Below are 15428 nucleotides of genomic sequence, written 5' to 3' on the forward strand. Positions count from 1 at the left end.
TATATGATCCTATGACGGTTCAAATTGTTCATTGTACAATTTATTGAAGTTACAAATTATATATATATATTTTTGGTTTATTTTATGCAATTTTATGATTCATGACATTCATTTTAGTATTTGGAATGTTCTATACGTGTATATTAATAGTTGATGTTTATCCTGTTTTTTTACATTTGTTTTTAAATCTTAATTGGTTAATTGTTTAATTGAAGAGGGTGATTGTATATAAGTTGTTTTTTAACCAACCATTGAGTATCTGACGAAGTCAAGGTGTTTTTGACGAAAACGTTGTACTTGTACTTACTGGCGTTAATAAAGAGTGGTTGAGGTCTTCCTGGACTGATATTTTTGGTTTTGTGGTTAATTTTATCAGTAGAGTCTCTTTTGGGTATTTATGGTGTTATTATCCTTCAAGCAATGATTTTCATGCTGTAATGTTCTATAATGCAAATGACCAGTCTCATTACCCATAATTCTACAAGGCATTAGAGACACACTTATAAGGTTACATATCAATGTCATCTTCAATCAGATCATTTCAAGAATATAGGAAGTCTTGTACCAATGAATATCAGAAGAAAATCAAACTGATGCATTTGAATTAAATATAAAATCGAAGTACATTTCTGTCCGAGTGCTGTGACTGTAATATGAACAGTTTTGCTGCCATAAATCTTATTTTCTTATGATCGAAAGTAAATTCTATAGTTTTCATTTTATGATGCATCTTTCGATTTAATGTGCTGTTGCAATCCAATGGGCATTACTCAGATTGAAATGTATTAAGCAGTGTATTGCATAAGTCAATATATATATATTTTTGGTTTATTTTATGCAATTTTATGATTCATGACATTCATTTTAGTATTTGGAATGTTCTATACGTGTATATTAATAGTTGATGTTTATCCTGTTTTTTTTACATTTGTTTTTAAATCTTAATTGGTTAACTGTTTAATTGAAGAGGGTGATTGTATACAAGTTGTTTTTTAACCAACCATTGAGTATCTGACGAAGTCAAGGTGTTTTTGACGAAAACATTGTACTTGTACTTACTGGCATTAATAAAGAGTGGTTGAGGTCTTCCTGGACTGATATTGTTGGTTTCGTGGTTACTTTTATCAGTAGAGTCTCTTTTGGGTATTTATGGTGTTATTATCCTTCAAGCAATGATTTTCATGCTGTAATGTTCTATAATGCAAATGACCAGTCTCATTATCCGTAATTCTACAAGGCATTAGAGACACACTTATAAGGTTACATATCAATGTAATCTTCAATCAGATCATTTCAAGAATATAGGAAGTCTTGTACCAATGAATATCAGAAGAAAATCAAACTGATGCATTTGAATTAAATATAAAATCGGAAGTACATTTCTGTCCGAGTGCTGTGACTGTAATATGAACAGCTTTGCTGCCATAAATCTTATTTTCTTATCAGTATGATTTGCAGTGTTAAATGATACTGTGATCGAAAGTAAATTCTATAGTTTTCATTTTATGATACATGTTTTGATTTAATGTGTTGTTGCAATCCAATGGGCATTACTCAGATTGAAATGTATTAAGCAGTGTATTGCATAAGTCAATACACTTGTTTAACAGACGTAAGATGCAGAAGTTTTTTCTGCTATTTACAGTTTTATGTCCTTAAATATATACAGTATAGATACATATATATATATATATATATATATATATATATATATATATATATGTGTGTGTGTGTGTGTGTGTATATACATACAGAGATAGAAATACAAAAATATATAGGTGTGTGTGTGTGTGTGTGTGTGTGTGTGTGTGTGTGTGTGTGTGTGTGTGTGTGTGTGTGTGTGTGTTTGTAGTTTGTCCAGGTTTTTTGTGCTAAGAGGTTGAGAGCTATGGTGAGAAGTGAGAACTGAATTCACTAAATGATAACCATTAAGTTTAAATCTTCCTATTTTTCAGGAAACTGCTGATTTGGCATAGTGGTATGTTGCTCTGACTGTAGTGCATAGGGTCTAGGGTTCAAGACTTGCCAATGAAATGCATGGTGGTAACACAACATTTTATTCTAGCAACTTTCCAAAATTATACAAGCCATGTTTAAAATGTGTCCCTGGTTTTTGACCTTTTGTCCCCACCCAAAAAAAAAAAAATGAAATTGAAAATAAGTGTGAGAAGCTGTGCAAGATGCCTATGGCTTACACTACTGTCATTCTATTTACAGTGTGAATGTGGAAGTAGACGTTTATGATGGAAATGTTCCAAATTGGGCAATTTTGTCATTATTGGTTCATGCATTTTTGTTTCATTGCCTACAGTACAGCCTACTGGAAAAATGTACAAACAATAAATTTAAAATGCGCTCTAACAAGTGTGCTGTATTATCCAAGGAATATAACTTAATAAAGTCAGGAAGGTATATCACAGAAAGGAACACATGCATGTTTCTTGTTTTGTGTGCAAGGGGCCAATGATTTGAAAACAGCCCAAAAGTAATCTTTATCCACCACTGGCCAGATGCATTTTCTTTGGATGTGGTGTGGGTTTCAATGCTGTTTTAATGAATGTGAGTTTCAAGGGCAGAAAAGTTTTAATGCCAAGTATATTTTCATGGTGAGGCAGTATTGCTTTGTTTTAGCAGATGTTTAGTGTTTGTGCATTGCTGTGCTGCAAAATGTAAAAATAAAATCCAAACAATCATTGTAGAAGTAAAGCAGTATGCACACATTAGGGTTTATGGTAAATGGGGTGAAATAGCCAGGTAATGGAACATTGGAATGGCTGCAGGGGAACTCTGGTGCCATATTTTGGCTGTCTGTTCTTCAATTTGCGTTTGAAAGTTGGCATCCCACAATTCCAGGAGTGGGTGGGGTTACACAAGTATGTATGCAAATTAGATGTTAATCAGCGTACAGATTTATACCTATTTTTCATGGGCCTTGTCCAGATTTTTGATGTTTCCAGGTTGAGAGGTATGCTTATGATTTGTTTTATAATTGTATTTGTACTTGTGCTACTGTGTGAAGTTAATAAAGATGTTTAAAAAATAATGAGGTGGGCAGGAAAACTGGCTGACTGACTAAATGAAAGCAGAGTGTGGCATTTGGGGGAACTTTCTGAAGAAGTAAAAGCAGGTACCAAATTGTCAGAAATTTTAGTTCAGAGACCGATTGTTCAGCAATTTGTATCAGATGTAGCACTGCAGATGAAACAATATTAACTTGCTTGCTGATGCTGGCTACAATAGATGTAACTGTTACACAGAAGGTGACTTTACAATCCAGTGAAACACAGTGTGGTTTACAAGGCAAATGGCAGCCGAATTTAATTCATTAAGTATGAGCAATTTTGGATGAAATATCGGAAAAGACATACATGCTTGTTAAATGTGATCATAGAGAAGATAATGGATCGGGGTCATGTACAGTAAAGTTGGAGTACTAGAAACACTTGTGTGGTCTGTTTGATCATCAAGGAATTCTTCAAGTTCATCTTAGTCAAATGCTGGTTGTTGAGTTTAGATAAGCATTACAAACCTGGACACCTTTCTCCCCATACAGCTAAATGTCAGTTAGCCATTCACTGCCTCATAAAAAAGACAGTCACTCCACCTCATCCCCCAACAAAAGTGGCCATATGTCACTTTTCTGCCCTCAACTGTCATATTACATCTCTCAACCAAACCAAGAATTCTTGTACATGATGCAGTTCAACTTTTCACACATAAAATCAAACCAAAATGTAAAATGTGGCATTCCCAATGCTCAAAAATACCAGCCTCCTTGCTTCCCAGGATTTCAATATAATTTTCCACCTTTTTTTTCTCAACACTTCTATAATCACCTTGATTGACACATCTTGAATTTCCCGGGTAGTTGAGTAACAAGAAAATCACTGGATGGGCAGCAGTCACACACCACCAATACCCAGTCTCTGCACAAATATTCTAGCCTGTACATGTAAACAGATCACTGGTTGCTCAGTTTAACCACAATGAACTAACTCACACCTACTAGTTTCAGCAGTACAGTTTTACGCATATCTGCATTACTGTTTTCAAACGGTTCAATCATTTCCACTGAAGCAGCCGTAATGCATAAAGGGCAGAGGAAAAGACCTGTAAAATGTTGGGATGAACAGTTAGTAAGTGGACCTCAGAGGTAACTGCAGCTATTCTACCAGTACAAGACAACATATAGAAAAGGATTAGCATAGTCTGACTAAAATTATGTAATACTGACTTTCCAAATGTTAGCAGGAAAAGGGTATGGACATGAAAAAAGACAATGCACCATAGCATACACATATGGCACATAGAGAAGACGCAACAGCTCATAACCTCTCCACTCATATATAAACAAAACCTACCACTATCGCAAAAAGAACCCCACCCATTCATGTACATTAATGCTTCATCCTAATTCCTAAAATATTTTCCAACTGTAAGTTTGCTCATACTCATATTTGCTCAACTACATATCCCTTCACAGTACTCAACTAAAGTAGCAGTTGACCACTTCAAATATACAAGCCCTGAAACTGCTCGACTTGACAGCTTTCTTGACTGACATGAGGAAAGCTGTTGACTTTGGTGCAAGATATGTATTGTATTACACCTGGGTTGAGTAACATGCCCACTCCCTGGTATTTTGTAATCCTGGAGTTGATGTATTTATTTAGCAGGGGTGTGAGGAGTACAGGTTGCCCCCCCCCCCCCCCAAAAAAAAACACAGATTTTTTTTGCATGCTTCAAGGTTATTTCTCAGAGCATGCATAGTTGGTTGTCAGTGTTTTTATGACTGTCAGTTTTTAGTGTCAATCCACTGAAGTTTCAATTAACTTCAGTAGATATATATATATATATATATATATATACACACACACTTACAAAGAAATGTACGAATTATTCATTTATTAATGAAATGGGCCCAGAAAATTGAAGAATATGATTGGCTAAAGAAAGTGATGTTCACTGTATACACATATTAAGTTCTCCAAAATATGACTGCATAACCAGAAAAAAAGTAATTTCATAGTGCAGTGACATATGCTGGGTCGTCTACAGACATATTAGCAGATACCCAGGTTTTTAAATAATAACAGAATATCATTCTCATGTCTCATAACAGCTTAGTTGTGCAAAAATATATGTTGAACACATGCTGTAGCAAACAATATTACTTAATTACATATGGCTGTATGACGCTGAACAACCAGTTATTCAACAATTAAAAAGGTGAACGTGTAAGAATAAATAACTTTCACTGCATAGTAATTCTAAGTCTACAAGATCTCAGACAACCCCCTACTCTGAATAACACTGATAGCACAGCAAGGGTGTAGGGCATCCAGCCTACCACTTCAGTGCAAACAGCAGGCAAAGCTTTCCTGCAAACATTTTTTTTTTACATTGACTTTCAAGTTTCACTATTTACCTTACAAATTGCACATAACTTTTCACACTTGAGTGTTACACAGTAAACAGTACATGAATCATGCATCTTTTATATGTATCTATGTGTGTGTGCGCGCGTGTGTGTACATACATGGATGTACTTCTAAACACTGATAAACACAAATTTCAAATGGCTATCCATCGATCTGCATCCCTCACACCCTTGCTAATTATATATACCAAATTTAAGATCACTCTACAGTGGAGAAAGGGCAACTTTCCAAATCCCCACTGTGCACGATGCATGGAATTACTACGTGTGGAAGCAATCAAAATGAATTTCTATCACTTCTGCTGGTGTTAAACTCATTTGAAATTCCAAATGTTCAATTATGTGGAGTGCTTCCATGTATACAACCATACATGTGCATAGTAACATATAACACACACAAGTAAATATAAAATATGCATGAATGTAACTGTTAAGAATTCGTAAAGTATGCATTTCAACCTAATGAAGTTGGCTTTCTACTGACTGCCTTAAAATGCTTTGCTCGGAGATTAAATCACCTGTGAAGAAAACAGCTTTAAAATGGTCACAAACTGCTCATTGTCTTTCTTATTATACTAAGCATTTATGGTTGCTCCAGCTCTGTATTTCTAACCTTCTTTTTGCTTCCTCCACTGGAATTCGAGTACCACATCATCATGCCCCACAAAGGTGTGAACAGGGACATTTAGATCATAAATATTCCACAGCAAAAGACTGTTCTCTCTTCGAAGTTGGGGCACCATTACAGTCACCAGGCCATTACTGAAGGGCTGGCAATACAAATAAACAAATTAATTAAAATGAAAGTGTACTGCACTTCTGAAAACCTTTCTACAATACATTAGTTAACAAAGTAGATTATGATTAAAATTTGAGACCATGTCTCATCAAAAATCTAAGCTTGCAACACAATTACTTGACTGCAACACCTTGTAAATGATATCCCATTCTCATAACAAATGTACCTGAGTTTGTTCAATTTGATTAAACAAAAAGCATTTCTGATAGACGGCAAGCTCCCTATTACCCTCCATGTACGGAAATTTCCCATCAAACACTCAATTTACTCTTCTCGTTCTGGTTGATGCATTTTGAGAAAAAAAATGTGATAACAGACAGACAATGTAACAACTAAGTTGGCTTTACTATTTTCCTAAAAGCTGCAATACACGACTACTCATATTGATTCAACATCTAAGCATTAACTATCTCAGTCAACTTTGAACTAATTAACATCACATGAGCAACTGTCACCTTCAGCTATTATGTTTGAGTAACTATGACTCAAGCTCACGTGATCAAGCAAATGAATGCCAGATTTAGAAATCTGGGGTAACATTTTGCAATAAGAACTTTACAAATACAACCACTATCACTCCAAAATGAAAAAAAAAAAATCATACTGTATTTGTGAGAAGTGGTACAAAAATCAAATATAGATTACTCACTGTGCCTGCTTTCTCATACTCACTTTTTATATTCATTTAAAATGTTAGCTAGAAGTATCAAGGCTTCTAACTGAGAAGTTTTAAATGGGCTGCAGGATTTCCAAGATGGCTACAGGCAAAGCAACACATTGAATACAACTCATCCAGCATGAAAACAGAAATCGCTTGGCTGTTTGACTACTGTTGCAAGTATACATTAGTGTGTGTGTGTCTGTTTTTGACTACTTAGGCTTTTACTAAGTCTATCCTTACTAATGTTTCTTTTTATTATATTGTACTATACTTATTTATTACCGTAAGCAGCAATTACTATTCATTAGGTGTAAAGTGTATTCCTCCATTAAAGACCTTGTCAAGACCTAGAATTCTCTGTTAAGCCAATATTTAGGCCAGGTTGCTCCTGCAGAGCTCTACCTAGTCAGCTTGGCCTCTTATGTTCATGGCTTATTCTATAGCTGCAATTGTTAAGGTGGACTGGCTATAAGTTTGTTCTATTACTGCAACCATAGGTAGGTACTAGGCTATCGGCCCAAGGGTCTAAGTAAGCCTAGCCAACAAGGTTCCTGGCTTACGCCACCCAAGAAAGTTAATTTCCTGTGCCCCTGTCGAGCAGAGCCACAGAAGTGATCCCTGGGGTGTATTTCCTATTTCCCATTCACTCATCAAGATTGTTCTTGAAGAGTGCTAATGAGGAACTTTGCTTGACATAGATGGGTAGCTTGTTCCAGAGTATAGGAAGTCTCTGGGTCAGGAATCTATCTCTCCAGCATGTCCTGTTTATTGTGGTGACAAGGCTTAGGTCCCTAGGAGTGTGTAGCTTGGAGGGATTGGGATTTCTTTAGATGTAGCATGTTCAGCAGCTCTGGGTTTAACATAGCTTTATATGTTAGGTAGAGATCTCCTCGGAGTAGGCGATATGCTACAGAGTAAGGCTGGAGTTTTTTGGAACAGTCAGTGTAGGGGATCTGTCTGAGGCCAGTAATCCTCTTTGTGAGGTACTTCTGTGGCCTTTCCAGCTGCTGCAGATGCCTTGTGAGGTACATTCCAAAAGGGGTGTTGTACTCTATAATGGGTCTAATGAGTGCCGAGTAGAGGGAAACAATGACCTCTTTTCCTGGATGAGAACGCTTTTGTGATGAGGTGTGCCACATAGAAGAATTTCCTGACTACTGTGGCGATGTGATTATCAAATGAGAGACTACTGTCCACCTGGGTCCCAAGGGCTCTTATCACACATTTGGCATTAAGTAGCCTGCCATTTATGTGGTAGTTCATAGGTACAGAGTTTTTACCAAAGGGGATGACAATGCACTTTTTGGCATTGAGCTTGAGGCCATGCCTCTGACACCAGGCATCTGTCTCAGTGAGGCCCTTCTGTAGGATGTCCACATAATTTGGGGACTCGACTATGGCTCCCAGTTTGCAGTCATCTGCAAACTTCATTAGCCAGAAGCCTTCTGAGTTAGTCTGCACTTCAGAGAAGTAGATGCCAAACAGGAGAGGTCCCAGGACTGAACCCTGTGGTACTCCACTCGTCACTGGTTTGAAGTCAGATTTGGAGTCTGCAACTTTTACAGTGTGGGTCCTGTCAGTGAGCCAGTTGGCAACCCATCTTGTGATGTAGAGATTTATACCTAGTTTAGTGAGTTTAGCTATAATTCCAGAATGGGGGATAGCGTCAAAACTTTGGCGAGGTCAAGATAGGCTGTGTGAACCACCTTACCCTCGTCTATGGCTTTGGTGACTGCCTCAAAGAAGTCGATCAGGTTCATAAGGCATGATCTGCCTTTCACAAACCCAAACTGGGTGGGGTCCAGCATTTGGAGGCTACCAATGTCTTTATTTATGAGTTTCATGATGATACGTTCCATGGCCTTACAGACCAGGCTCATCAGGCTAATAGGGCAATAGTTCCCAGGATCAGTGGTGGCTCCCCCTTTATGGAGTGGGATAACTGTTGTTGTGTGCCATTCAGTGGGCACAAAGCCTGATGTGAGACTATGATTGAACATGGTGCTTAGGTGGGGAGCCAGTTCATTCTGAAGTGCGTGTAAAACACAGCCTGGGATATTGTCCGGTCCCATGGATGCTGTGTTTTTGGTTTTAGAGAGTGCAGCTTTTACCTGCATAAATGTAATTACAGGGACTCTGCAAGGTGGACTGGCTATATGTTTGTTCTATCACTGCAATTCTTAAGGTGGAGTGACTATACGTTTGTTCTATCACTGCAATCCTTAAGGTGGACTGGCTATAAGTTGGAAAGTAGGTGGCTAAGTTCAGGCACCTAAGAGGATAAACACACCCTTGAAAACCACTTGCACTCTACCATTCAGAATCTCCCAATGGAAATCTGCTTACTTATTTAGGCCGATCACAATGTCTACTAACTGTCCTGCTACTCTGTTCCAACAGACTTTCTAATGCATGGTGTCTTGACACCAGTTGAGTATTTTTTTTTCTGGTGCAAACTGTCAGCTTGCTACTTTTCTAACAAAATTGCTTGTCTTAGAAAATACATTCTTCCACCAAGCCTTACATGCCCTGCAGTTGGTTTACTGGAGGATTCTTTCTATCATACGTGAGATGAGTTCACCATTCCTGACACTGAATACTTGTATACTCTGTATATTATCTCCAGTATGCATACTATCACCTGCTCACTGGATTCATCCCTATTTAGGTTTGAGAAGGCATGAATACACAAAATTATCTTCACCTCTCTTACGTGTGGGGTATTTCCTTTGTTTCTAAAGGAGGTGCTTGTTACCCCAATCTTTAAACAGGCTTGGATTGGATTCTTATGATCATGGCAATTATTATCTCATCACCAATCTTCCTTTTTTTTTTTTTTTGAAAGACTACTGAGAAAGTGGTGCACTTTCAAGCTGGAGATATATTTGAGCAATCATGGTATCCTCAAAATCCATTCCAATCAAGTTTTAGGGCTCCACATCGTACTGAGACTGCCCTTACTAGAGATTTTAACGATCTACTACTTGCAACAGATCAGTGCCAATATTCAGTCTTGGACCTTTTTGAACTCTTGCTAACATTTGATTTAAAGAATTATTCTATACTTTTAGACTGACTACAACATTATGGAGGCATTTCCAGATGGTCCTCGAATGGTTCAACTCCTATCTCTCTGGTTACAGCCAGAGAGTGATTTCAAGGGTTAATTCCTCCTCTTGTCATCCTCTCACTTGTGTGGTTACAAGCTAGGCTCCCTTCTTTGCCCTTTATTGTTCAACATCTACTTAATGCCGTTAAGTGATATTATTTGTATGGGAGGTTTATAACACCACTGTTATACTGATAAACACCTTTACCTCTCATTCCCTCAGGAATCTATGCCTACCCTTGCATCCCTTTTCCAAGATCTGGCGTCTCATTAATAGGCTTAAACTCAACACCTCAAAGACAACTGCTTTGCTGATCCATGCTACTCTGAGGGACTCTTCCCTTCCAGTTTTGTCACCCGATATATTTTATCATGATGATAAACTTGGGTTATTAACTGCCAATTTTGAGCAAAAAGTGCTAATTTTCCCCCTATGGGTGCTGCCAAAAGATAAGTGCTTGGTGTAGGCAGAGGGAAGTCATTGGGATTGCTTTCTGTAGGTTTGGGCTTTATCTCCTCCAGATTTGGAGGTGGCTGCGCTCCATTGCTTTGACCTGTAGGAGTCTTGCGCCTGGTATCTGGAACCCTTAGGGTGTCTGGATTTGCCCCTTTGAGCTCTGTCTGACACAGAAAATGACCAATTGTTTGTAGGCCAGTGTCTACTGAATCTTGGTGGCTGCACTTGTAAGAAGTCTTTAACAGTTTGCATAGACTTAGCTTTGTCTTCCATTTTCTTTAAAACCTCTTCTGCCTTAATACCAAACAGAGAATCATGCTGTAAAGGTGCATCTAGCAATTTAGCATTAACACGATCAGTCATATTTTGTTCCTTTAGCCAGGCATGCCTCCTAATCACAGATCCAGTAACTGCGGCCCTGCAGGAGGCCTCTAGAGAATCAAAATCACATTGCAAAGTATGCTTTCCAACTTTCAGCTGCATGCAATAATTCCTGCAATTCTTTATTTTCTGCACATTCTGAAATCAACATAATTTTCTGTTTCAGCAATCCCATAACATGTTGTTGGTACTTAAGCATATGAAATTGACAGTTTAAGGCCCTGATTGCCAAGGCTGCAGATGTATAAACCCTTTTTTCCCCCATCTGTCCAGTACCCTTGAATCTCTGACAGAGGGGGTAGGATTTTTTGCTGTTGAAGCCTTAACCCCCTTTGGACCCTGTGAAATAGTTTCAGGATCAGCAGCAGGGTTTCTAAATAAAAATTTATGTGAGTCAGGGACCCTGTAATATCTGTCAGGCTTACTGGGAGCCGGAGGTAAGGAGTCAGTGGTCAGGCTTGACTCCGAAAAAACATCATCCAATTATGTCTAAAACAAAGGGAATGGCTAAAGGCTTGTGCTGAGGGAGAAGGAAATCCCTGAGCCTCTTTTTTGATTCTGAGAAGTCTTGAGTCTCCCAGTGAAAATGCTCCCTCAAAGTATGCAAGGTTTCTCCAAATGAATAATCCACAGGAGGAGATGCAGATGGGGTAGACTCGTCAGCATCAGAATCCTCATAGGGAGGTATAGATAATTCCTGATCAGAAGAAATAGAAACCTGATCTGAAGATTCATAATCAGTGTCTTGCCTAGGCCTCATATCTGGAGGGGGATGGGTACCCCTGATCAAGGTAATAAGGTCTTCAGCCATTTTGATCATCTGTTTTTTAGGCATAGAGGCCTGTGCATGTGGCTCCTGCGTCAGTTTTTTAGTTTTAGAAGTTGCTTTTGTCTTTGGTTTTGCAGCTGTAGTCGGTTTGATGTACAAATGTTGAGGTCTGAATACACCCTCAGAAGCCGGTGCCTGCTCAGCGGCTCCGGATATATCCGAGGGAGATACATCCGTTGGTCCAATGCCTTGAGTATCTTGTGGCATGCTGGACTCCACATGGGTGTCGGTAGAGGCCTGCGACTCAAAAGTAGCGGGTATCAGGGGCTGCGAAGGCGCCTCACTGAGTACCGGTGAACCGGCAACTGGCTTAGGAGAAGCTTCGTCATCGGTTTTGGATCTCAACTGCCTTTCTCTGTCCTTTTATTTGCGTTTTTTATGTACTCTGGTAGTCGGATTGCTATCCGACGACATTTCTGGGTAGTTAAATCTGTTTCCAAAATACTTTGATGCAAAAATATAGACGCTTAATAGTGCGTTGGTTAAATCTAGCACAAAACCGACAGCCAGGCACATTGTGATCAGGGCCTAGGTAAGGAATACAGTATAAATGGAAATCCTTCTGAGGTATTTGCTTCCCACAAGCAATACAATTATTAACTTTTTCTGACATCGGTAAAAAGCAAAAAAAAAAAAAGTTTTCACAATGGGGTACTTAGCTTTAGTGAAGACTTCGGTTCTGAAACTCAAACTCGAATATTTCAGTAGTCGGCCGACTGGCACTTGCAAAATGCTTCTGATTCGGGCACCGTGCGGCAATAAAGACTGAAGAAAATGGCATCGGCTGCATATTTTATACCCCCGACGACCTGACGTCATGGAAGAGAAGACAGCAACCGATGCAGGACCCAAGACTTTGTAATTCAGGCCGACTGAGGGCAACCTGCCAGCAGATTACCCAAATGTAATGACTGCAACAGTGAAACACTAAGAACATCTGCTTTGCTGATCCATGCTACTCTGAGGGACTCTTCCCTTCCAGGTTTGTCACCCGATATATTTTATCATGATGATAAACTTACTTTAGTATCAAAGACGCATGAGGTTAGTGTGATAATCTTTAGGGACCATATATAATTTGTCATCAAGTCTTCCTGTTTTCATCTCCACTGCATCAGCCTTATTAAACACTTTACTCCCCCCCCCCCCCCGGTGACCCCCCACTTGTAGTTAATTCTTTGCAATAGTCGTCTAAACGTAAAGACACCAGTGCCTTCTCTACTGGCTTACCAGACTCTAATGTTGACTTTTCCAACTTGTACAAGACTCTGTTGCCTGATTATAGACAGAAGTGTCATGTGCCTATTACATTACTTCAATGCTATGTAACCTGCAATGGCTCCCTGTCAGACAACAGATCATTTTCAAGATCCTTTTGGTTTACCTTGCTCTTTATAACCTTGATTCTCCACATTGAAGGGACCTGTTACAAACCTACAATCCTACCCGAACACTGCACTCCCTTCCTTGCAGTCCCATATTTTAACATTGTCACCTCTGGTTGTATTCCCTTTAACTATCATGGCCTTTTCCTACGGAACCTTGTTCCTAAATGGCTCTGAGTCTCGCTCACTCACGCTGGAAGGTTTTAAAAGGGGCTTAAAACTCATTTATTTGATCTTTATTACAGCTAGTTTTTTTTAGCCAACCTTTTAATATTTATATTGCTTTGCCTGTTTATTTATAAGCTTATTTATTTATTTTTTGTACCTAAAATTATTTATTGAAATGTACAGCACTTAAAAAAGAACATGAACTGTTAACAGTAAAGAAAGTTGAAAAAATTATTGGGCAGTAAGTACATCACCTGGATGCTAGTAAAAAAAGAAATTTGGTGAAAATCAAATGGAAAAGAAAACGTTCGGAGAAGAACCTTGCAACTACCTGGAAAGAAGCAGTTTAAGTTTTAGCTTTAGTAAAGGAAATGGCATAAACCAATTTAGAAGAAAAATAAATCAAATGTACTCCGACATGTTTAAAATAAGTGAGACATTGGAAGAATACAAACAGCAAAAGACTTGAAAAATGGGAAACACTAAGTGGCTATTCTGATGTGCTGATAAAACTGCAGAAATCTGAGACTGAAATAAAAGAAACTGGCTAAATTTTGAGGCTACTGAAGAAGAGTCATTAAAATAGCATTAGAAGATAAAGCATGCAAAGAAATCCTTAGATTTTTTGTTATACTAGCGAAACTGGAAGGAATAGACTGCATTTACTTAATGAAAGTACAAATAAGCAAATGCAATGGTGTTCCACATCAGGCTTTGTTGACTAAGAGGGCAAATCATGTGTGTGTTTGTTTCAATTCTGGCTCCAGAAAACAACCAACCCCCACATTAGTTAAAATGCAAACACACAGCACAAAGAGCTGCAAATGACAAAACTGTGAAAGAAGAGAAAAATATTAAAAACTGGGGACACCAGAGTCTTTGTAGAAAATGTTTTTTTGCTGTACACCAGGCAGAAGCAATGCGAGAAATCTGGGACTGACGAGAGGCAAGTGTGAGACTCAAGTTGCTGTATCCAACTGTCTTCAGAGTTATTTTTTTCTTGGAGTTGAAGGCCATTTTGTAATGCAGGACAGGTTATGGAGGAAATAGAAATGTTTAGCCAGCAAAGACAGAACCATCAAGCTGAAGGGGTCTCTGTTTCTCAATATTCTGGAAATAAGAAATCTCATAGAAAGATTTTGTGAAACATTTTCCATTGTTTTAGAGGAAAATCTTGGATAATATCAAAATGAAAGAAAGGCACAGGAATTGAATAAAGAATCTAGGAGAACAATGGACTTGAACAAGAGACCACCGTTTCAAGACTGTGACAATCACGAAGACGACCAGCAACAAGGTAAAATTAGTAAATATGTGGGAGCACAGTAAAGTATCAATCACATTTCATATAGTTTAGACATGTGCACTTTATTTCTTTGCTTAAGAAGGGCCAGACGTTTGTTGATGGTGTTAAACTGGTGGAAGAAAGTACAGTTATGTAAGAACTTACCATAAAAGTAGATGTCCTACTTTTCACTGTTGCAGTACTCCTTACCACAGGGATATCCTTCAGAAGATAACAGTACATCTGGCCAGCATACCAAAGCCTTAGGCTGTTCCAGGTGTCATACATCAGATGCATGTCCTACATCCAAGATGTAAGGTACGTAAGTGATGTACAAGTGTCTAAACCTCAGAAATGAATTGTCCCAGGAGAACCAGCACAATCCAAGAGGAACAGAGAAATAAGGACATTTGCATCCAGAAAGGGAAGAAAGAAGGACCCCACTCGGCCAAAGGGCAAGGAAATAGAACAAAATCAGAGGAAGGAGGGAGGAATGGAATACTTCAACAATGTAAAGAAGGACATCTACCACTATGGTAAGTTCTTACACAACTGTACTATGTCCTTCCTTACCACTGTTACAGTATTCCTTGCCAAAGGGAGAATACAAAAGTTAGTGAACAGAATTAGAGGAGGAAGCAACAGCAGAGTCCAAAAACACGTAGGATGGCCCTAGCACATCCAGCTCTACACTAGAAACTACATTTAACTTGTAGTGTTTAGCAAAAAAGTGCACAGAAGACCAAGCTGCAACTTCCAACACCAAAAGAGCCTGTCACCCTGGTAGAAAGAGTAGCTTAACATAAAAATAATAACAAATGAAATGACTTTAGAAATATGTGAGAAGATGGTTTGCTTACGAACAGCTAAACCCAATTTCTTGGCTAGATAGGAAACAAAAAGTTGCTTAGACT

The 15428-nt window shown here is 38.5% G+C and overlaps 1 protein-coding gene across 1 annotated transcript in view; it reads right to left on the minus strand.

Moving 5' to 3' along the window:
• WDR59 (WD repeat domain 59) overlaps window positions 1-15428 on the minus strand; it is a 1485413-nt gene that overhangs the window by 1102725 nt on the left and 367260 nt on the right. Inside the window, exon 8 of the mRNA XM_044081604.1 lies at window positions 6054-6210. Coding sequence (XP_043937539.1) covers window positions 6054-6210 — 157 coding nt within the window. The remainder of the gene's footprint in view (window positions 1-6053; window positions 6211-15428) is intronic.

Source organism: Protopterus annectens, chromosome 8.part1 (genome assembly GCF_019279795.1).
Source record: "Protopterus annectens isolate FY-2018-M chromosome 8.part1, PAN1.0, whole genome shotgun sequence".
NCBI classification, from domain to species: domain Eukaryota; kingdom Metazoa; phylum Chordata; order Ceratodontiformes; family Protopteridae; genus Protopterus; species Protopterus annectens.